We start from the raw sequence: 24,591 nt of genomic DNA, 5'->3' as shown, positions 1-24,591 counted from the left end.
GTTCACATGGACTCAGGCAGGCGGTAGACGGACACCTTTCAGATGGCACGGGAAAAGCAAACAAACACGCATGACGGACTGTTGCTATGGTGATGTTGAATAAACTGATGAATTTATTCCATGTCATCATTTTATGTAATTATTCTAATATTGCTACAAATGCAGCTCTCTTGATATTCTATTACAGACATAAAATTACTGTTAGATTTCCCTCAAAACGTGAGGTCAGTATCATTTCCATTATGGACAGAGAAAGGAGAGCTGCAGGATTTTAAACGCTGCTCGGAAAGTTCCGGGTGTTCTCGCACCAAAATGATCAGCTTCCTGTTGTCCAGATCGCCCATGTGTTCGTAACATCCCGTCGTTTATTCTGTTGTTTTACTTTGAACGTCTGCCGTTACCGTTGCTGGAAACCTCACCACATCTTACCGTCCTGCTCTCGACCACTAAAATTATATCTGGTTTACCGTCTGCCTGAATCCTTGTGAACGCAGCATTACAGGTATGAAATCAGGCAGGGAGTGTCCTTAAACGTATGGGAAAGTAACTACTTAAGAGTTAGGGGATTGCTGCAAATTACCCACATTTTCAAAAAAACCAAACAATATATGTAAATGTGTGTACAGCGGCACATTGGAGGGAGAGGAGTCAATATGCCGGCCCGAGCCCGCTCTTTGTAAGAACAAAGGCTGAAGCTGCGTGAATAGCAATGTGCCCGGCTCTTAAAGGGAATGCGAGCTGACACTCTGATTGGTCTGATTCATAATACGCCCAAAACACACCGATGAATAATCCAGGGACTTAATCCAACCTCTTGGATTCAGATTGTGATTATAAAGTTTGTTCAGGGTGCGTCGGACAAAAACAGCTGTGAATCATTGATCTAAACTTTTGCTCAGATCGGAAAAGAGTCAGAGAGTCAGGCTTCAGAATTATTTGCACAAACAAATCAGCAAATGTATGCTTTCAATCTGCTGTTGAAATCATCTCCTTACCGAGAGAAGCTGACTGTAGACACAAACACACACCTACATAAGTGCTTTAAAAATGAGTCAGCTGACGAGCAGAACTTTAATAACAACATTAATATGAATGATTTCGGCCAACATACAGTAAATAACACTTGGCAGGCAGGTTTGTTGTGTCTCTTTGTGTCAAACCACAACAATCTGACAGCATCTTTTTCTGCATATCCAGCCGGGCCAAACAAGCATGTGAAACAGACCAATGATAACAACGCAGAAACATTGATTTGTTATTAACTGGATGAAACATAAGTACTGATATTTTCTTTGTGGTGTTCGGTGTTTTAAAGCTCCATGTTTTACCTCCATGGTGTAGTTGGTGTGCTTGTTGTCGAAGATGAGAGCTTCCTGAATGAGCTGGTGGTCTCCCTCCAGCTGGTCGATCTTTGGCTTGTAGTTGACGATGCTCTTCTCGTACTGGCGTAGGTGCGTCAGCTGGTCCTCCAAGGTGCCGTGCATCTCGATGGAGATGCGGCCAATTTCCTGCAGAAAGAGAAGAGAAGGTTTATAACACCCTTTAAAATGAGTCCCTGCAAAGTTGTCGACATGATGACAGACAGATTCTTATCATATTTAAATCCTTTTATTTGTTACAGCTAGCTGCAGTGAGGGAAGATCTTGATATGTCACTTCTTCAGGTTCTGTGAATTTTATTTTTCCTCTTTTAAATTATTCTAAGTTTTAAAACATTTCATACAACCAAAACACATGTTCAGGACATATCAGTGCCCAAGCGTGAGGAACATTCAGAGGATTTCTGCCCCGTGATATGGATTTAAAATCTGCGCTGATGGTCAACTGGGTTTTCCTGCGCTTGGAGCCGTGCCTACATGTACCAGGATGCATTGCATACAAGCAGCAGTAGCCTCGACCTCACTTTGCTGCACTTTAGGCCGTAAATTCTGCTCTAATAAATATGACAGAATATCTAAGACAGCCAAAAGAATATGAACCGATTCTCATCTATGCGACCTCTGAACTCATATTTGGGGATGTAATTAAAGTTTGAGACACAAGGCCAAGACGACACTAATGACAACACTGCTGCAGGAAGACCACCATAGAAAACATTAGCAACTACAACTACCATATAGCTAACCCTGATGGATAAAGACTTGGAGAAATCAAACACTGGAGTCAGAGAGTTTAACTGTTTCTTATTTTAAACTTGCCTGAATTCAATCCCAGGAGCAGACTGGAGGTCAAACTAACCAACCAAAAACCACACACACAAACTTTACTACACACAGGCTGCACTCGCCAGCACCCTGGCCTCGTCCTGAACTTGTAACGTGGTCATTTGACCGCCAGCTATGCTCAGACTGACCCCCATCTTGGTCTGGATCCAGGGTCCGATGACGTTGGCCTGGTTTGCAAACTGTCTGCGCAGACGCTCGTTGTTCTGCTGCCGGGCGTGCTCCTCGATCAGAGCCTGGTCGCGCTGCGGCACCAGCTGCCTGACCTGCAGCGGGACGAGGAAGGAAAGAACAGAAATTAATGCACGTTAATGCGGCTTTAAAGTGGAGGGAAGGATGACACTTAATAAAACTGGATCTTGCTCCTTTTCTAACTGTAAAAACTTCATTTTGGGCCGGCAGTAAAAGGTTTTATTGAAGCAGCTAATTTTATGTTAAGAGCCAGCGTAGACCAGAGCTCACACAGGAGCTTAAACTCACGACCGAGACGGCTTCCTTCATAAAATAAAACCGCAGGATCGAAAGTATCAAAAGGAAAACTTAAATTTTTAGTGACTTAAAGCACTTTTTTCCCTTTATTGCTGAGAGTTAGATCAGAAAATAAATACCACTCATGTCTGTGAGGTACATTTCTGCCCCCAGTAGTGTGCTAACTTAGCTTAGCATAAAGACTGGAAACATCTGGAGAAAAGTTAAGAAAATCCACCGAACATGTTTTATCTCATTTGTTTATCTGTTACAGAAACTGAGGTGTGAAAACATCAACTTCTGCATCCAGTGTTCATGTATCCAACATGGCGGCGCGGTCAGACGCAGCGGCACAGCGCTCCTCAGGCTGAGTGAGTCTGTCTGTCTTCTCATTTTAAGGGGGGAGAGTGTGCCGGACTATTGCTTTTCCTGGACTAGTCACCAGAGCCAGGCTAGCTGCTTCCCCATGTTTCCAGCGTTTATGCTAAGCTAAGTTAGCTGACTAGCAGCAGCAGCATCATTTTTAGTGTATAAACTTGAGAGGAGTATCAAAGATTGGGGTGCAAGGGTCGTCTATTTCACTGTTTTTTTAATATATTTTTGTTAATTAAAAGTACAGAAATCTCTGCAAACATTTCTCTTTTTTCCAACTTGAAATACCTCAATTTTTTTATATTTAAAATATCTAAATGTGAAAATAGCACAAACTGACTGCCCTGTGCCCTTTTTCTAGACGTCTACATGTTAATGGCAGGGGGGAACTTTCCTTTCCTTTCTCGTACGATCAAAGCCTTACACTCTTTCTGGATTGACTGATGAATGAGAGGCGAGTGTAAGTCCCCCACAAGCTTGTGAAATTTGAGCTACTGCTTGATTTGGTCTTTCTCAGATAAATACGGATTAAGTGACATCTTAGTGTGCAGATTTCATCGTTCAGTTTTTATTACCTTGTCCCATTTGGCGTTGATCTCCTGTGGGTTGATGGTGGTGTAGGGGTTGGTGCCGGCCATGTTCACGTGGTAGGTCTGCACAATCTTGGCGATCTCGTTGTGGATGCCGAGGATGGCCTGGCGCTCTTTGTCGGCCTCCGGCAGCGTGGCTTTGAACTGCTCGTGGGCTGTGCTTAATCCCTGAGACACAAACATGAAACACATTTATATTTATGTAACCGTAACTGTGCAGACGCTGCTTTTGTTGTGTCTGGTGTAGATAAAGTCCTGTTCCTCCTTCCCTGCGAGTCCTCTCTGTGCTCACCTGGATTTCCTCGATGGTGTGGACGATAAAGGTGTCCTGCAGGTCCTCCATGGCGCCCTCCATCCAGTTGTTGAATGGAGCCGCTCTTTTGGCAAACTCAAGGTACAGTTGGTCAATGGTTTCAAGCAGCTTCTCGGTTCTCTGTTGAGCATAAAAAAACTAAGTTAGCACACAAGTTCACAGGGTTTTTAAAGGACCTTCAAAGTCTGTTCAGGCGAAATTAGAAAATTCATAGAGGCTTTATTTATATTGATAATCCATCAGAGAGCTGAGGCATAGAGACGGAGTTAGAGGTCATATTTTTAGAAATAGAGAGAATCTAAAACTCTAAATGATTTTAAAGAAGAGCAACATGCTTCAGATAAATCTTTACAGCCTCTCAGTGAGAAGGAGAACACTTTAAAGTCTAAATGTGTCGTTTTTTCTGCTCAAAGCAGCAGCAGGAAGGACAGAGGGGACTTAAAACAGGAATAACAAAGTGAATATGACTCCTCATTAACTCATTTTAATTCTTTCCCAGAGCCTCTGTCTCAGCCCGTCTCACCTGCAAAGCCTCGCTGCGTTTCTGGGTCAGATTTCCCAGAGTGTCCCACTGGTCACAGATCCGCTGGCAGCGAGCGTTTACACTGGGGGAGTCGTAGTAGTCCAGCTCACTGGAGCACAAACAGACGAGGGAGCAAAAAGCCATTATAATTATCTGCATCACGGCAGTTTTCATCTCCTTTTTTACTAAGCTGTTTTCCATTTGGTTGTTTTTTCTTTCCGGGTTGCACCTTAACGTGTAAATGATCCTGCTGTGTCTCTGTTTCCCTTTTCTTGTTCAGCCATAGTAGATTACTGTTTACTCGCAACACTTGCAGAGAGCGGAAAAGCAGCCGCTTAGCTCCGCCTACCCTCTCTGGCAGACCAACCACTGCTGGCTGATGGAAAACGCGTCACTAATGCTAACTCTGTTGTTTCCAATGCTATACAGCTAGCTTAGATAACTTTCCCATCAGCCCCGGCTCCTGTTTGTCATCTCTTACTTTAACTCCTGTGCGATGGCTGCGATCTGCTCCACGCGGTCCTGATGTGCAGCCAGATCGCTCTCGAAGGCCTCGTGTTTCTTCAGCAGGGCCTTGATCTCCGACAGAGAGGCCGTCTCGTAGTCGCGCTTCTGCAGCATGTCCTCCTTACCTGCAGGGGGGGACACAGAAAACGTTCCAGTGAGCGGTCGTACATACGGAGTGGATGTAGCCTCCTGAATTCAGAAGTGCCTTAAACCTGCATTCTTTCTGATGTCCAGCAGGGGGCGACTCCACTAGTTGCAAAAATAAGTCTGATTGTAAAGAAGTGAGAAAATTAGCCAGTACTTGTCTCTTGATTTATGACCTCAGTGAACATTTTCCTAACGAGTTAATGGTCTCAGTCTGTAGTTTCAGGTCTTCTTTAACACAGCACGATGTTCATTTAGTCATTTATGCTCCCATTCAGAGTCAAATAGACGATAAAGCAGGGGAAGAAAACTGAGACTTAAAAAACATTCTTGTTCATCGTTCTGTTTTACTAGAATCATTATGAGGAGTTTCTTTAAAAGTAAATCTTGTATTTATATCAGTTATCTTGAAATATGGACTCACCTTGCTAACATACCTAGCATTATCTGATTACTTAGCGTTTAGCACCTACAAGCTAATCCTTAGCTCCACCCTCTCGTCAGTATATGTGCACTTGTGATTAAAAAAAACAAGATGGCGACGGCCAAATTGCCAAACTCGAGGCTTCGAGACTGAAGTCCACAAACCAGTGGGTGACTTCATGGTGACTTCATTCTCTTCTTACACACAGTCTATGATCTCAAAGGTATACACTGTTACAGGCTTGTTAAGTGAATCTAAAACAAAGCAGAATTACACCTTAACAAGACAACATCCAAACAAACCTTTTGACTTTTTCTGACCAACTTGAGGCAAAAACAAAGGAGTGTGATCTTTGCTCAGTAAGTCATTCAGTACCTTCAGTCCAGGCTTCATGGATCGCCGCTTTCTGGCGAAATTTCTCTGCCAGGTGGTCGAGTCTTTCCAGCCTGCGGATCTCGTTGAGGAGCCACTCCTCATAGCCTTTCTCTGCTCCCTCGAGGTTTCCCCACGCGTTGTTAATGTCCTGAGCGAGGCGAAGGAGAACACGCGCTGAGAATACGGCAAAAATACAAGGATGCTAACGCTATCGTAGACAATGATCTCCCGCCTCTGCCAGCTGGGGGTGTTTTATAGGATCAATGTAAAATAACTGAGTCGGCAGCTCTCATGGAAAAATACAAAAAATATTTGCACATAGAACGTTTTTTTTATCTTTGTGGACTTACTAAAAAGAAATATGAGCGTGCACTTACTCAAAGGTTTTTTAAATGTAACTTTTAGAACACTTTAGTTAACATGTTTTACAAGTTACACAGCACCTAAAGTCTGTAAAATGTAACTAGAGACTACTTTATCTCTGGTGTTTATTTTGTCTTATTGCACTTTTTACTGATTTTTATTCATTAATTTCTAAACATTTTCCCGTTTCATCCTGTGTCCTGCAAAATTTCAGCCATTTTTATCAATTTTTGTTCTTAACTTCGGCGTTTGTTCGTATGCAAAGCACTTTGGGCAGCATGTTTGTATGAAAGGTGTTAATAAATAAAGTTGCTTTGAGTTGTTGGCCATGTTTTCAGACTCCATAGTTCCTGTATATTTCCTCAGCATCACACACCTACATGCTTCATGAAAGCTGAGGTAACTGTTTGGCCACTGGCGCCATCAAAGTTTGAGAAGCTTTCTACGTGGAGGATGTTCGGATCGATCTCAAACTTTTGGAAACTTTGTGCGTGTGTTTCTACTTCCTGGAGCTGCTTTGACCTACCGAGACCATCTTCCCCTCCGAGGGCATGAAGGCGGGCCTGTTGCTGAGCCTCAGCTTGGTCTGCAGGGTGTTGAAGTTGATCTCCAGCTGGCACTTCTCCTGCACTTTGGGCGGCTTGTGGAGGCGGCGGTAGTCTCTGAAGTCCTCCAGCTTCTGCTGCATGGCCTGCATGGTGTTCTCGGGCAAGCGGTTCTCCAGCCAGGGGATGGTGCGACGGATCCACTCCAACAGCTGAGGTGTTGATGGAGGTGGTGCGTGGGCAAATGTGTGTGTGTGTTGAGGGGGGGGGATAAGAGGAGGAGAATGGAGGAGAAATTCCAGGGAGATTTTAAGGAGAGTCATGCAAATAAACGGAAAGACGTGGATGTGATGTGTGTCAGGAAGAGAAGAACAGATTAAGATAACTGGTTAGCTAAGAGGGTTTCTTTTTCACTTCTTGCACACAAACGTAACTCTGAAAACATGTTATGTCTGAGTTAAGCACGCCTGTGTTTTTGCATGTTTTAGAACGTTTAGTACAACTTGTGTTTCGTTTAAGAAGCAACCTTCAAACGACTACAACATGACTACTATGGATTTTTTTAAACACATTAAAATATTAATATTAAGTTCATCACAATGAAAACTGTTTATTTTTCTTAAAGTTGCATGAAGTTTGCTTTGAAATGCAGCTAGAAACAGATTTATGAAAGCTCTTCCTCTCTGGTGCGTTCAAGTTCTGTAGGAAATTCCGCTGACTCACTGCAGAGCTTCCAGTCTTTTTAAAACAACAAGCTTTAAAGGTTTTTATAAAATACAATCGACTTTTAAGATGTGACAAACATCTTATGGGATAAAAGTTCATGCTTGCAGAGTTGGATAAAAATTTGGCTAAAAAATGTCCCAAAATCCAAACTGGTGTGTGAGAATAACTCGATCTGACCCACAAACAATGGCAGAAAAACTTCCCATTGTAGAAGCTGGAGCTATCGACTTGTTATTTTTGGTTGATAAACAATAAAACATTAATTATTATCAATAAAGTTTCAGGTTAGTAAGCTGTAATAAGAAACGTTTCTCACGTTTCTGCTGGTTTATTTTCAGATTCTATGGTAAAAAATGGATGTTAAAAATTATCCTTATGTCATTCAGTTGTAAATGAGCTAAAACAGGCAGAAACACACTCTTATATAAATTATGCTGAAGCCTCAAACCAACAGTGTTTCCCTGTCTGCCTCTTTCACTTGCTCTCTCCTGTTTCTGGTTCAAACCCTGCACCTGTACGGAGCACAAACACCCCGGGGGGGGGGGGGGGCTGGGAGCGCGGGGAGCAGCTTTAATAAGGAGTACAGGGAGACAGAAGGAGTAGAGGAGGTGCGGGATAACGGAAGGAGAATCGGGGTGTGCTCACATCACTGGCCAGCTTCTCATAGTCCTCCATCAGCTGCTCATTCTCTTGGTTGACAGCCAGCACCTTGCAGATCCTGTTGGCCGCCGTCTCTGCCTGCAAGACGAGGTTGAGGGGAGAAACAGCGTGAGACTCAGAGACTCTTGGTGCTGTTCAATCGTCTGTACTGAACAATGGATGCATATTTGGAGTAAACTAGACAAAGTCAAGTGATTTAGGTATGAATTTGTCACGAGATTTGACAATTTACATGATCTAATAAAATATTGTTAAAGATTAAATCAGTGTCACAACCCTTTTGGCTTCCAATTACCAACCTAATCATGTCTTATTTATCAGTGTCCTTCTTTTTACTCCTAGAAGTTCTGCAGCCTGTCGCACAAGCCTAACAGAAGTTTGATTCTAAAGTTGATGCTAGGTTGCACCACAGAGACGTACTGTAGATAAATGTGTAAGCATTGTGGCAGAAAATCACGCTTTTACTTTCTTTTCTCTTGCGCTCAGTTGTCTTTGAACACTTTGCTACGCTTTAGCAAAGAGGCTAAAAATAGCTAACGTTAATCACCAAACAACGACAGAAAGGTTTTTAAACTTGAACAGAGCAAAATTATAAGAACATAACTCTGCAAACTTAATCTAGATCTGTAACATTGTTATAAATAAATTGTTAAATTGAAGGTTATGTGCCCCTAATCACCAACACTAGAACATTAAGTGTCTAATGTAAAGTTACATCAAGTTACCAGCTTTGCTAGCCCTTCATCGAGTGTAAAGCTAAGTTTATGAATATTGCTCTCACTGATATACTGTGAAATATATATTCTGGTGTAATCCTCCTCCTCATTCTCAGAGTGACCTAAGATAGAAATAGCATTTAAACTAGGCTACATGTGAACTCAGCTGGGGCAGCCCAGTGCTGCACTTTTACAGACGAACAATCTACTCATGTCTTCTTTTTACGTTTACTCTAGTTTTTACCTGCATACATCCTTCTGTGCTGCCCACACATGCGCACTCAGGTTTCCCAAACGCTGCAGACAATTAAAAACACAACAGCAAACGAATGATGTATCTACTGTATGTTACACTGCCTGGGATTGTTTGTTGTACTGGTGCGCTCGGCTCAGATTAATAATGGAAAGTGACAGCCGTTATAAGGACACATGGTATTGTACCTGTCGTCAGGTGTAGCGGCATCTTTCTCTCTGCACTGCTTTCTTTTAATAGAGCAGCAGAGTACATGGAGTTATTTCAGCCTCTAAACCTACATACACACAGAGCGAGGCTCCTGGGAGACTTGGAAAGTGCAGAGGGAATTAAAAGCAGCTCAGCGATGACACTGCACTTCCTGAACCGGGGTATGAGCTAGGAACCGTCTCGCTGTGAGGCGAGAGCGCTAACCACTGCACCACCGTGCAGCCCGAGAAGAGTAATATCCTGAGACAAAATATGGAAAATCTTGAGATTAAAGTCGTAAATTTGCTGGAAAAAAACTGCCAAATTTGTGAGACAAAGTTGCGATTCTGAAATCACAAGTATTTCCTTGTTGCTAAATCGGATGGAAAAGTATAACTTGATGAGGTCGTGCTCGGAAGGCATGATGCACGGCAAGCAGCGGCGTCTGACGAGCGATAGTGAGAGGAAATCTGGTGCCTTGAATAAACCTTTTCCCAGTTTTCCTCAAAAATGTATGACTTTATAATCTCGTACATGTACTCATTATTTTCTGACAAATGTACTACTTTATTCTCAAAGATATCCAAGGTTTTTTTTTCGACTTTAATCTGGGAAGTTGTTTATTTTTAGAGTTGAGTTAAATCATAATGTCGGAAAAGGATTCAGAGGAGTGTTAAGTAAAACGCTTCTGCAGACTAACTCGTCTTTTGTTACCTGTAAAAAAAACCTGTTTGTTTTGGAAGATTTTGTCTCCTGCGAGTTATTTCTACCACAAACGTTTGTGCCTGAACAGGGATTGAACCCTGACCTCTCAGACTGGCGTCACACCTTTTTTTTTTTTTCTTCATTCATGCATTTTATCTAGCTGATATTAGAAAACTCAAAATAAGACATTAGATTACCAGAAAACAGGAAAGCTCAATAAAAAAAGAGCAGAAGTTTGTAGAGAGAAATGTAAGCAGCATGCACAGAGTCTGGAAGATCTGCAGAAGAAACACTTTCAGTTGGATATTTAAGGTTTAAGTTTTTTAAGGTAAAGTGTCAGAGATGATACCAGAGTCGAAATAAATCCACGTGTGACTGTCGTGAATCAAACTGCACATTATCGATTTCCCTCTAAAAGGCTTGATAAGGACATTAATCGATCTAAAAGTTACTGTAAGCTCACAAAAGTGTCCTTTTTCAGAGAGCACATTTCACAGCTCAGAGACCGACAGCCCACGCAGAGGACTGCTCCGAGCCGCCCTCGTCTCAAAGGTTCACAGGGGGAAACTTGGCTCGGTCGGAGACATGCTCCGGGGGTTCAGCAGGAGCAGCAGCAGCAGCAGGCGAGCTGCCTTAAAAGGAGAGTCAGGATGTGCAGGTCGTGCTTCTGTGAGCAAATGTTTGCACGCTGGGTCTGTTTACTGAACCTCCTGACAGCCAGGTCCTTCTCTTATGGATTACTGTGTCCTTACGTCAGAGGTAACGGACAGAGGACGCTGGGAGGATTGATCTGTGACGCCTCATGGAGCTAGCTCTGGTTTAATTCTCTCATTTATTATCATTATGTTTTAATCACGGAGCTGCGTAATGTTGAATGTCTTTTAATGGCACTTGAAGTAACTTTCAAGGTCTTTCCATGATCAGTAAAGGGGAATTTTGGTCTTTTCCTTAACATATTTAGAAGTCAAAATAACTACAGCTTCAGCCAGAAGCCGCAAAACAGGCAGTAATGGCTGCAATGTTTTTCTCGGGGGCAAATGTTCCAGATGAAAGTACGTCGACTTAAAGTAAATATAAAACTGGAAAGGACTGCCCTATATGTATGAGTAAGACGCTTCTTTTGAAACCAGAAATAGTCGTTGCATCGTTCTTTTAAAAGCCACCAGACTCCATTTACAAAAACAGTAATGTTATCTTGCAGAACAAAGGACAAGCTGGCCTACCGCTGCCTCGAAAGGTTGGTTTGTTGGATTTATTTTGTGTATCTGGGGTTTTAAATGGTCAGTTCAGGTCCAAGACAATTATGTGTAACACACAAACAAACTAACCGTTCGAGGTAGAGGTATACCAGCAACTCCCGTATTAGGGAAATTTGGGTTTTTGTAAATGGAGTCTGGTGGCTTAGATGATCTTAACAAAAGGCTCTAATTCTGCAGGGATCCTTTCTTTAATGTTGTCCGACAGGGATTATGATGCATCATTACAGCCTGTTTGGTGTCTGCCCAGGTTTACCAACCTCTCCAAATGTGTCTAGATACTATAAGACATTAAAGGCTAAGCTAAGATAAGACAATCCATTTACCTGAATTCCCCCCCTGGGGATCAATAAAGGATTATCTTATCTTTGATTTTTTTGTATTTCATGACATCAATAAAATTGCCGATAAAAGAAAAAAGTCATCTTTCAAACTTAGAGCATAAAACAAAAAGGTGTTATCTTGTCATCTTCTGTATCACACACTGTCGTAGAGTCAAATTGTAGCATCAGAAACCAGCAGTCAAAAAGTCAGTGTTGGCAGCAAATGACTGCTGCCGGTCTCTCTTTGTCTGCCGGCCACTTTGGCAGGTGTCTGGTTACCGTTTGGAGGTTTTCTCCGTCGCTTTGTTTCTCACCTTCTGCTTGCCTGAGAACGCGTGGTAGTAACACGACACATAGGTCATGACGGCCTTCTCGTCTGGCCTCAAGGTGCTAATGATATCTGCCCGGGGAACAAACAGAGGAAAGGAAGAGAGGACAGAGAAGAGAGAAATGCACAAGAGTAAAAGAGTGCAGAGACAAAAGGGCCAGCAGGGGGCGTAATCACAAGAGGCGGCAGCAGTGCGGGCACAAGTCATCTCCAGTCTACCTGTGGGTTGCATTCAAGGTGGTTTGATTTGCATGGGAAATTTAGAATTTAAAAAAAGATATTAGGAATGAGACTAAAATCAGAGTGGGAAGTGACTGGACGAAGTTCATCCTTTAAATGTTTAAATGTGTAATTAAAGTTTAACTACTTTAAGTACTACAAATTACAGCCTCACATCTGTTTTATCCATGTCGAGTTTACAATCCTGCTAGCTACCGGTGTTGCTTTCTTGAGGGAGATTGAGCAATATGTGGACTAACTCTCTACTTCGACTAATTAAAGGGCTTTATAGACTTAATATCTGTGTTTTACAACATCTTAAAACCCCCCTCCAGGTAAAATCCAGTGTTTAACCTTGTGAACATCTCCATGTGGTGTTCTTCATGTGCTACAAGACATATCAGGGACAACATCTGCATCATCTCCATGGCTGGGCCTGTCTGCTTTTAACCTGCAGTGTACCAAGGACAGGCTCAACAACACGTTTTCAGATTGGCAGGGTTTGTGATGTCACAAACCTAAGGAGCCAATCCGGTTAATGGTGGGGGTGACGCTATGCATATCATTATGTGCAACCTATGGCAACCACTTCGGCGATGCGCGAGCCAGCTGTAACCATCATCGTAATTTTTGCGAACTCACAACTGACTACTAACGTTAACGTTACGACTGCTAATTACTACATTTCAAGCTAAGTTTCAACAAGCTGCCACTAAACGATGGCAGAGATGTGTTCTGTTTTTCCGACGGAGGGGGCGGTTGGAAATGTGCATAGTGGGCGGGGCCTATGAAGATTCAGGAATTTTTAAAAAGGGAGAAGGAGGAGACGCCGTGGGAGGACTTTTAAAGGTAATTTATAGACGCCCTTTAAATGTCTAAAAACATGACTGGAGCTGGTCTTTAACACACCCTGGCACTACTGTTCATTTCGTGCTTGTCTACTGTCCCCTCAAACTGAATCTGTTTTGTTTAAAAAAAGGGAGACTATGATATTTCTTTTGGAAGGAGAGATGACTTTTTCGTCTCTGTATCTCACTATATTTGTGTTTTTTCCAGCCATGTCTCATCTCACACCTCTCAGATCTCTGATGCAATCCAGAGTCCAGCTGTGGTTTCCCTGCTCTCTCAGCGAGGCAGACCCCGGCCTCTCTCCTCTCTTCAGATATAAACACAGACATTTTTGATCAGAGTCGCTTAAACACAGCTGCGTTGAAACGCTCGCTCTGCTGCCGGGGCCTCTCAGATGAACCCGGCTCTTGGAAAAGTTCTGCTTTGTGATGCTCTGATTCTCTCATGACTGTCTGAGAGGAGTCACGGCGCAATCCAAGAGCTCCTGCTGTGCTCCAAAGATATCTGTCAGACTCTAAATCATTCATTATCTTTCTCCTATTTTTATATATTTGAGGTCTGAATGATATATTTGTAGAATTGCTCCAGTAGATTGTTTTAGCTGAGAAAATAGTAGTAATGGCTGTAATCCTGGAGGGCAAACGCACCCTATCAAAGTGTTTCCACTGACAGGCTCAGATTGTTTAAAAGTGTCTGACAACATTACAGAAAGGATCCCTACAGAGATGGACCTTTGAGTTTCAGACGAAGATGATTTTTTGGGCCAGAAACAGACGTTACATCGCTCTCTTCAAAGCCACCAGACTCCATTGAAAAAAACAGTGATTTTACCTCTCACAGAAGACAGGAGTTGTTGGTCTACTGCTGCCTTGATCGGTTAGTTTCTTTGAGTTTTCGTGTGATTTTGGTGTTGTAAATGCTAAGTTCAGATCCAACACAATCTTTTTCAAACACACAATAACGCAAACAAACTAACCAACGAAGGCAGCGGTAGACCAACAACTCCTGTCTTCTGTGAGGTAAAATCGCTGTTTTTGTTAATGGAGTCTGGTGGCTTTGAAGAGAGCAATTTAATGGCTGTTTCTGGTTTAAAAAGCATCTTACGCTTGAACAAAAAGGTCTGCATCTGCATGAATTCTTTCTGTAATGTTGTCAGACACTTCGAATAACAATCTGAGCCTGTCAGTTGCATAAACAAGAACTTTATTGGTCATTTAGTAGCAAAACTACGTAAAAAATAGCACCCATAATTGAAAATAATGGAATGACCTTCTAAAAACAGCTTTCAGCTTGACTTCTGAGTGCCTGTTTTTATTTTCTGTTACTCTTCCAGCCCTCATTTAAGCTGTTTCTTTCAAGGCTGAACATAACCATCCACTGAAATGGTAACATCTCCCCCATGGCGCTACACTTCCGGCTAATTAGTTCCTCTCCGTCAGCAGTCATGGCTTTTATCTCAGGCAGTCATCATCATTTATCAGACAAACTTCTCCACACCTCCCACTCCGCTCGGCTGCTGCTCAGCCAAACAAATAAGCTACAATCAGGAGGCGAAGTGACAACGAGGTAGACTGGAGGTACACTTGTGCTCTTTGCCTCTAAGAACAGACTGTTGTCATCCCATCATGCATTTGGTGGTGTGAACCATGCGGAAAAGACAAGGAGAGTGACCCCAGTGGGGGGGCGTGGTGCACTGCAGAGAGAGAAAGGCGCTGTTAGGAGGAAAACACGGAGTGGAAACGAGGGAGGAGAGGGGTGAGGAGGAGGAGGAGGAAGACGCTGCATCCAGGATACCTTCTGGGCGCCGGAGAAGGCGTGGTAGAAGCTAGAGACGTAGGTCATGATGGCCTTCTCGTCCGGACGGGCAGTGCCCACAATGTCTGCGAGAGAGAGAGGAGGTCAGGGGGGGATGGGGGGAGGGGGGGGGGGGGGGTTGTTAAACAGATAAATGGACAAACAGGAAGTAGAGCTGGGTTCAACAACATCCAGAGTGGAACAAAAGCTCGCTGTGTCACCGTCCAGATGTGCTGATCAGAGAGGTTTAAACACAGACACACACATTACAGATGCTGACGATTAGAGGACTTACTAAGCACAAAAATACTTGAAGATTAATGAGACGTTTCAAAGCGTCATTCTGTTTGAACAGTTAGAAATGCAAACTTAAATGCACAGCTGCATATGTGAGTGTTGATGCTAAAGTAAACTCTCTCAGAGGGTTGAAAATGTTCCATTGTGCAGAATGTGCAGAGCCACTACCCTCAGAGATGTTGGTCGTATTATGTCATTTATTAAAACAGGGTTAAAGGGCCAGTTCGCCGATTTTCAACCTCAGTCCTATCATGCTGCTATGGGGAGTTAATGCCATTATGGAATAAAATGCACTTCGCTCTGTGCCATTGGAGGACGCTATCCGCTTCTCCAACGGGCCCTGGAAAACCTCCACCAGATTACGCAAAATGTGTCATCTGGCAGAGGCCAGGGAGCTCAGTAAACTACACTTCCTCAATCTAGGATGCCCGCCTCCGAGGTCACGTCTTGTGTAGACCGCAGACCTGAAGATCTTTTAGCCGACCCACCGGTATATTCTCGTTGTGTTTCGGATTCAGTCCCGCTCTGAGCCGTTGCCTGCACTTAAACGGTCGTATTTCACTCCAGCATCTCTCGCTGGGCCGTTCCTCTCAGAGGGAGGGGCGCAATGCATGCTGGGTGTTGTAGGAATGTAGTATGGGCGAAACCACGAGCTGTTTGTACAACTTTCTCCAAATTTAAAATATTTTTGCTTCTATCGATTACAGGGAACACCAGCTCTGACTGACAGTGGCTTTTTCCAGAGAACTGCTCCTTTAAGAACGTTGGCCGGAGCGGGACTTTGACTCTGAGCGCTGCAGGCCTCTCGGCCAAACATGCAAAGTGATGTCAGGAAGAATGTGAGGAATTTGCTCCGCCCTTTTAACGCCTTCACACCTGGCTAAAGGCTGCAGGAAAACAGGCGTGGCTGTCAGGTTGCAGGTTTGGTGGTGATGCAGTGCAGACCCTGTCCACGGCCTGAAAGAACCTTTTCATCACCTCTGAGAGAGCTTGCAATGCTATTTATACTTGAGTATTTTCTCTGTACAGTTTCCCTCTCCGCCTGCTCACCTTCTGCGTCCAACATCTTGGGGATGTCCAGGTACTTCTCTGCCACGTCGAAGGCTGTGTTCAGGTTGGTCATGGGGTCGTCCTGACAACAGAACAAACAACAACAACACTTCATCACCCTGGTGCACTTGAAGACGTATTTTTATCCATAGTTCTTCATTAATTTGTTGTTTTTAGTCAACAGTTGGCTCCTCTTTCATCCTGCATGTCTTCCTGTTTTATTTATTTTAAAAGCTTTGCTAACAAACTTAAGGAGCTTGCGAAAGCTTGCACTGCTACGTCTTGTTAAACCACACCATTCCCCGTCCACACACAGGGTTTTACGCAGGTCTTTTTAATGTCAGGTGTAAAAATGTCTCTCACTCACCTTGCGCAGTTTTCCGTAGTCGATGAGCTCTGGACGGTGTCGATGAATGAGTGCACAGAAACCCAAACCATCCTTCCAGCTGAAACACAGAGACACAGGCGTGATGAGGGTGATGAGGGTGAACGAGCCGAGGTTACAGAGGAGGAATTTAACTTTCCCTCCATCTGCCTCCTTCATGAGTGAGTCATCAAATGCACCAGCCTTACGTTGAAGCTACTGTAGGAAGGATCACATCCACAAACCATAAATCTTATCTTATATTTTATTCCGAGCTATAACAGACATGATAATATTTAGATCTACAGCTGAATAGGATAAGTGTGTCGGAACAAAATCAGCAGTCTGTGATGTCAGAGGGAAACCGCGCTGCGCCTCTTAGAAGGAGAAAAACACGAGACATCAAATTATTTTCAAGGGCCGAGACTAAATAGTTAATTACACTCGCTCAGCATTTGAGGTTCAGATTCTGGAAAATGTTCAGAGTAAAATAATCTCTGCTCGGTCACTTCTGAACACTGAACAGACGCGGGGCTCTGGTGCTGCTTCGCTTTGACTTACTACAGGGATTTCTCTGAATCACTGACTCACAGATGTGTTCAGTCTATCACAGAACGCTGCAGCAGTGAGAAAAAGCTGATCCAGTTTATTTATATTTCCCGTAACGTTTTCATCATGTAAATGTTCGACATTAATGCTACAATCAGAGAGCAAAGCGATCTTCTGCTGCTGCAGCCTCTTATTATCTTGATTAAAGTGAAAGTCACTACGGTTTTAAAAACTGTTTCTGGCTTGTTTTCAAATCTTTAAAATGTTTTTGTTTTTGATTAAATGTATTTTTTGGGAGGTCTTCAAAGATTTATGCACTCAAGCACCACTCATTAGCAATAAACTGTAATCACAGAAGCACACTTCCCACTTCAACCAGACGTCCACGGTCGGCTCCCTTTGTAACGGTTTTAACTCTTTAACTCGGTCGCTTTCCTTTTCAGACTGTTTGCTTCATCTGAGCGTCGAGTTTGTTTCTTCTTCTTTGGATTTTCACTTCTTGTTGAAGTTGTATCTGTAGTCATCCATCTTTTCTTTGTTTGTTCAGCCATAGTAGATTACTGTTTACTTGCAACACTTGCAGAGAGCGGAAAAGCAGCCGCTTAGCTCCGCCTACCCTCTCTGGCAGACCAACCACTGCTGGCTGATGGAAAACGCGTCACCAACTTGGCGCCACAGACATAATAATACTACATACTGCAAAAGGCTTTCATCAGTGGGCCACAGGCTCAGTCACCATTGTGTTACCTCCTTCAGAGACTTAACAGACATTTATTTACATGAAAATCTTCGAGATTATCACTTTAACACTTGAAATAATAACTGAAATATAGACCTCGTGGATTGTTCTGGCATTTTGTATTTGTCACTCTGCATCGCCTCTTTTCTCAACTAACATAAACCACACTACCATTACTGCAGGGTTTATTTTGTATGTGTTTTGAGCTCTAAATCAGAAGTAACCACAAAAAGTTTTGGAATTGCTCCTCAGCCAGAAGCCGCAAACGGACAAACGGATTCATTCATCGATTTCGTTAACGGACAAGTCCTCTCACGTCAATTTCACTGTTTTTAAAACTCTGTTTTGGTCTCCACCAGGTCCTGAGGTGAATATTTCAGCTGTATATGCTCCACTTTGTCCACAGGCTAGGTGTTTAATTTGTCTGTCTCTGGTATGAGGTGGTGTACAGTCAGTTCTAAAGTCTTTTGTGCCAAAACAACTAAAAATAAAGCAGCAAGAGTGAACGGTAACGATAAAGTTTTGGGCCGTCAAATCGAACAAGGAACCGAAAGATGCTAAAAACAGGAATCGCAGAGTCAGGTTAAACTTCTCTGTGGGTTTGTTACCAGGAGAGGTGATTAAATGAGTGTGAAAACTGTAGCAGCTTTAATGTTTGCTGAGGACTTATTTTCATCTGCAGGTAAAAATAAGAGAAACAGAACTTTCATGTGAAAAGCTGCTGTGTTTAAAACCCGGCACAAAGTTCAAGAACGTTTTTTCTAATCTTGTATTTAAATCGATGATGATGCCAGGCTCAGATGGAAGGCTTATTTTTAGTTTGGCCTTCTGTGCCTCATTGATCAGCGGCCTTGAAGCTGAAAGCCGGCTGTCTGCGAGTGATGCATGATGGGATGCTGCAGAGAGATCTCAGCCCCACTTTGGAAGAGTTCTGCAGGATTTGCTGAACCTCTCTGCTCGCACGATTACAAATTAGTGGGATGGTTATTTAAATGTATCACCTGCCGTTAAAAGTGCCTTTAATGTACGAGAGGAGCTTTTACAAGGCGACTGCTTCACCTGGAGCAGCAGTAAAATAATCCTCTCTCCCGACTGAGAAGTGCAGCTATCATCTCACAGAGAAACCACATCAAAGGTCTGGACTCCGCTCTGATAATCCCTCCTGCACCATCAGGCCTCTCCCTTTACCCTCTCCTGAAGTGACCTCCCCTCCACCTTTCCTCTCGCCTCGGCTTTCATCCACATCTGAGTCATCTCAGTGGTCTCCTCTCAATAATTCAACAGGTGTGGACGCTTCCTGTGACGCAGACCGAGCCCTGACTGAACGCACAGTTACCGAAACAAGATGCTAGCTGGGTATGCTAACCTAATGTAATCTTATTAAGTGTTTGCATGCAACAAATCTAATCACATCAATTGTAATGCACTGGTGGAATCCTTCTTAGTGTCCGAGTTTGAGAGCACGTCTGCTGCTCTGGTTTCCGCTCAGCATCACAACTGTCTGAATATTTCTGACAGATTTATTCACTCCTGCTGTGATTCAAATTTAATCTCTCATAAAATCCTAATTGAACCAGAAAGGCAGACAAACATACTTTAATCTAAAGCAGTGTCCTTGTGAGCTGCATGCAGGGATTCATCCTGCAAAGCTTCCAAGTACCAACAGTACGTTGTGTGAGCGCTCTGAGAGCCGGTGTGCACAGACTCTACCGGCTAACTCTTATCATCTGGTTTCTATGGACAGATTAAAACAAGCCAATCAAACTCAGGGTTGTATACCTGCACCTACATGCCTGAAAATATAACACACACCTATCACCATCAGTCATAAACATGCAAACATCGTCGCTTGTGAGGACAGACAGGTGTGTGCTCATCATAGACCGCAGGAGCCTTAAACCTGCATTCTCTCTAATCGCCAGCAGGGGGCAAATCTGTTTGTGTAGAAGTCTGTGAGAAAAAGAGCCGACTTCTCAGATGATTTATTAACTCGGTTAAACATTTTCAAGTTAATGTCTCAATCTCAAGTCTCCCTCAGTACAGCATCATGCTCTGTGTCGCGGTGACCTTTTGACTGACAGGTCGCTGCCTCTGCAACCTAAAAACAACGTCTCGCTTACGACATTGTTCTGTAATAACATTTTGTTTATTGGACCAAAATAAGCGTCTTAATTAATATCACAGTTATGATGAATCAAGGATGTGTGTTGCTTGTGTGATAACTAACTGATATCTAAAGCCAAGATGTCACTTCTTGTATACAGTCTGGGATTTGAACTTCCCTCATTGACCAGGCAAAATCCAGAAGGGGTGGGGCTTCTGATATCAACTTTGTCACATCAATGTCGGAGGAGAAGCTAATCCTCTGGTTTTTTCGAGTGCTCAATTTCTCTGTGTAGAGCTGCTGCTGATGACGCGATTCCTTTTCATCGTTTTTATGTTTTCTTTGTTAATGTCAGGCCGACAGAGCGATTTAAAACGATCAGTACGAGGGAAGCGGAAGAGCCACCACACTACTTTCATAAGCTAACAGTAAGCGCCGGTGAGAAGCGCTCTGAAATTGAGTTTGTGGCGTAAACATGGCGTTAGTGGACACAGGCCCTTCAGAGATTATTGACACTTCTGCTCTACAAACCTAAACTGTTTGGGCGGCTGTGGCTCAGTGGTAGAGTCGGTCGTCTTTCAATTGGAAGGTCGGAGGTTCGATCCCCAGCTCCCTCAGGCTTCATGTTGAAGTGTCCTTGGGCAAGACACTGAACCCCAAATTGCTCCCGGTGGCATAGCCAACGGGTATGAATGTGATAACTCGTTGACAGTTGGGCACTTTAGGTAGCAGCCTCTGCCATCAGTGTGTGAATGAATGGGTGAATGTGACATGTAGTGTAAAAGCAGCTTTGAGTGGTCGCAAAGACTAAAAAAGCGCTATATAAGTACAGTCCATTTACCAGAATCTCTCCTTATTCCCTGTATCTGCATCCTTACTTTTCTGTTCCTCATCACGTTTTCCTCCCTGCAGCCTTACCTGATGTGAAAGTTCTGGATGTTGACGTTCTTGTACGGCGCAGTCTTCCTCTGGCACCACAGCAGGAGGCCCTCTTTGGCAGACGTCTCTGCAGTCGTGGAGAGAAGGGATCAATGTGAAGTTGGAGAAACTCTCCGGCTTTTACTTTGACCGACTCTGGGCTAATCCCTGTTTAGTGCTGGATTAAGCGGAAACGCAGTGAATGGGAAGCATGTGTGATTGTGCTCTGATGTTTCCTGCTCTCTTGTTAGAAACGGAGAGGTGTCTGGGACTGTGACGAACCCAAAGAGTAAAAGTTAAACAGTTTAAAAGACGCTGCAGTGGAATCTAAAGCTGAACAATCACAGCTGATACCTCCTGACAGTTAAATTGGATTACACTGTAAGTGCATTATATACAGTGTGTCAAGCAAGCAGAGGAGCATAACATAAACATTTCCTCCTCCATAGTAACAGAGCAGTCTCTGAGGCATTCATATGTTAATCAGCATGCATTAGCTCCAGTCTATATGAGGCAGGACACACACAAAGGGCTCAACACTGAGGCCATGAACACTGTTTTCAGTTGCAAATGAAGACAGTGAGCAGGACTCCTTTTAATGAAGTTAATTCAATGAATAAGAAGCGTGTGGAAACGTTCCCACACACACACACACACACACACACACACACACACAGTACCTTCCACAGAAATGTCTTGGATGGCGAAGCGGAGGATAATGGTCCAGATCATTCCCAGGGTCATCTTAGCGTTGCCGTCTACGATCTCTGAAATAAGAGGAAAGAAAAACATTTATTACTTTTCAGAATGTTTAAATTTACAAGCCGATTGTCGTTCATATTTTCCACATCTGGCAGATATGTATGACAGAAAGGTGAAACGTGTTCAAAGTCTGATCTCAATTGTTTCCTCTCCTTTGTTTATAATTTAAAAACTTGTTTTAAGCAGCAACTTCTTTCTGAATATTTGTATTCTTCTTTATCTATGAAACAGGTGGTGGGTGGGTGGGGGGGGGGGGGGTAGGTTATTTTTTATCTGTAAAAACATTTTGGGTCATTTTCCAAAGTGTTTGTTGTAATACCTCATTCTGCCACAGGGGGCAGATAAAAGGCTGCTGACTGAGTGAACTGTCAGGGAAGCTGTCGAGGAAACTGCTACCTGCTGGTCGTTAAACCGTTGTGTTTTTCACTGCACCACTTTTCGTTAAATAAGTGGCTGAAGTGGTTAAAGGTGGTGTTCGGTCCTGAGGCTAGACCAGTTGAGAACCACTGTTCTAAATAGGACATAAGTGTTTTAATTCTTCATGCACCCTAAACACAAGGCAGCTACACGTGTCGGCGAGTTATCAACATTACTGTCCGGTCTTCTTGTGGCTGTAAATGTATTTTTCTTGGTTGTATTTGCCTCTCAGGGCTTCCGTAGGCATGCCCAATAAACACTGATTTAGTTATTTACAAGTTTAAAAAGAGTCTAGATGTCCATGTTAAACATGTGTTGAAATCTTTACTTTTTATAGGATTGACTTATATATTTACAGGAATTCAAAGTCCTCAGAGGATGAATTTCACCGACCTTTCATCTGCATCTCCAGGTCACAATCTAAACAGTCAACTAACAAGGTGTAAACCCCAAAACCTGCATGACATTCCTATAAGCCCGTACTTTATGAGTAATGCAAACAAATGCATGTGTTAGCCCAGGGGTCAGGAACCTTTTCTATTAAATGAGCCATTTTTACCCTCCCCTCCCCCCAAAACATCTGGAGCCGCAAAACATATTTGACCTTTACAATAAAGGTTACGCAGTTAAGTCCAAGCTTGTTAACATTACTTACAGATCTCAATGATCATTCATTGATATGTTTAACCACTTTAACCACTACTGTTAAATTCTCAGTTTTCATATGAGACTTTTCTTTTTATGGATTTGACATCCATGACTACTCAAGCCAGTGAGACACATAACCAGCCACCAGTAAGACTGGAAAGGTGCCGTATACGCAGGATTTGACGCACATTTAAGTTGACAAAATAATTTGGAGCATAGGCTGCACATTTTTTACAGTTAGAGAATCTAACACTTTGCTATAATAATGATAAATGAAAATTACCACCACTGGAGTACCGCTTTTGTCCACAGGGGGCGCCAAAATCAACACAACCCGAAGGGTCCTCCAACTGCTTTAGTTTCATCTTTTTAATATCACTGCTTTTGCATCATTTGTCTTTTTGATACATTTTTTATGCTTTAATCTACTTTCTTTTTATTAATAACTTTTTGTATTTTGTGTCTTTGATTTCATTTTTATTACAGCATGTTGAGCTGCACTCGATGCATCAAATGAGCTGTTAAATTAACTTTATTATTGTTAGCATGATCAAATATGGGCGTGTAACAACTTGTAGGAAGCAAATGTAAAAGAACACATTGAAAACTAGGATTTAAATTCAGTATCACGTCTTTCTAAAATCCCTTTAATTCTTCTTGAAGGTCAGGAGACTTTGCACCTGGGCTGTACGATACATCGTTTAATAATTGTGATCTGCACGTGTGCAACAGTCAAATCGCAGGACGGGCAAGAGTGAAGCAAATCAAGTGAAACACGCTGCTGCTGTCAGAGATCATGTCGGTGTGATGATCGAGGCAGACGCTCTGTTATATGAGTGAGTGTATTCCCGTTATCAGCGGCACCTCGTCCCGGCTCTGGTCGATGCTGTTGCTTCATAAAGGGACCGTTCACGTACCCGACGCGCCGCGGAGTGTTTACTTTTAGCGGCTACACCTGCAGCACACACACGGGGGGAGGTTGTGTGAGCCGACAGGAAGCAGGAGACGGTGAGCATCACTGGGCTGATCACACCGATCAAACATACATTTGAACACTTGTTAGAAATGATATGACATGGTTCAACTTCAGCCCACAAGTCTGATTGTATTGATAACGTGTCGCTCCACCTGAACTCTCTCTACCTGTTCATGCAGGTGTCAGAGTCTCTGAACCAAACGTGGTTAAAGAAGAAGAGAGGTGTTTTGTTTTGTTAGACTTAGAAGTCCAAATGATAACTAGAATGATTGTTAAGTGTCGTCTTAAACACACGACCTGCTATCATTTCACGTAGTTTTTTAAAATTGCAATAAATATTGTAGAAGAAAAAGTTATCGTCAGCTTTCCCCAGAATCGTGCAGCCGTATTTCACACTCACATTATCTGTCGATTCAACATGAAAACATGCACTCATGCACCGCATGACTCTCCACACAGCTCAGATTAGCTCAGAGCAGGAACTGAAGCAGTGAGTAATAGAGCTCCTGTGAATGAAACGTTTGATGATTCAATCATTCGAGCCTTTAACTGATAATCAGCCAATCAGCTGCAGTCTGACGCTGTGAATGAACGCCCTCTGTTTGGTCCTCTTCTGTGCCGTCGATAATGAAAATCCCCTTAAAGGTTCGCCCTGTTTGCCCGCCCTTCAATAATCATCTGTTTCTCTCTCTAATCTCATCATGCACGCTGCTCGGCCGCTCGCCTGTGACGGACACACTCAGCTGTGAGATGTCTGTCAGATGTCTGTGCGTGTAACAAAGTGTGAAAGACACCTCGGGTTGAATCAGGAGGCAGAAGAAGTGGAGCTGGGTCTCTGGGCCTGACACATGCAGATACATGTTGAGATTAGTGCTAATGAACTCGACTGATCAACCTGGGGGAG

The 24,591-nt window shown here is 43.2% G+C and overlaps 1 protein-coding gene across 5 annotated transcripts in view; it reads right to left on the bottom strand.

The window, feature by feature from the left end:
* Positions 1-24,591, bottom strand: part of actn1 (actinin, alpha 1) — a 68,708-nt gene that overhangs the window by 7,279 nt on the left and 36,838 nt on the right. For 3 of the 5 annotated variants that reach the window (XM_069662412.1, XM_069662414.1, XM_069662415.1), the window contains exons 4-17: positions 21,565-21,651; positions 20,885-20,972; positions 16,578-16,656; positions 16,211-16,292; positions 14,864-14,949; positions 8,217-8,309; positions 6,827-7,057; positions 5,938-6,085; positions 4,969-5,119; positions 4,488-4,596; positions 3,944-4,084; positions 3,637-3,819; positions 2,353-2,487; positions 1,329-1,508 (exon numbers count right to left, since the gene is read on the bottom strand). In XM_069662412.1, the coding sequence (XP_069518513.1) occupies positions 1,329-1,508; positions 2,353-2,487; positions 3,637-3,819; positions 3,944-4,084; positions 4,488-4,596; positions 4,969-5,119; positions 5,938-6,085; positions 6,827-7,057; positions 8,217-8,309; positions 14,864-14,949; positions 16,211-16,292; positions 16,578-16,656; positions 20,885-20,972; positions 21,565-21,651 (1,793 nt within the window). Of the gene's footprint in view, positions 1-1,328; positions 1,509-2,352; positions 2,488-3,636; positions 3,820-3,943; positions 4,085-4,487; positions 4,597-4,968; positions 5,120-5,937; positions 6,086-6,826; positions 7,058-8,216; positions 8,310-11,987; positions 12,074-14,863; positions 14,950-16,210; positions 16,293-16,577; positions 16,657-20,884; positions 20,973-21,564; positions 21,652-24,591 lie in introns of all 5 variants that reach the window. The other 2 variants (XM_069662413.1, XM_069662416.1) reach the window with 1 other exon arrangement.

Source organism: Semicossyphus pulcher, unplaced genomic scaffold (genome assembly GCF_022749685.1).
Source record: "Semicossyphus pulcher isolate SPU_LCO1_2020_fin unplaced genomic scaffold, fSemPul1.0.p SCAF_14, whole genome shotgun sequence".
NCBI classification, from domain to species: Eukaryota; Metazoa; Chordata; class Actinopteri; order Labriformes; family Labridae; genus Semicossyphus; species Semicossyphus pulcher.
This window is presented reverse-complemented; position numbering and strand designations above follow the sequence as displayed.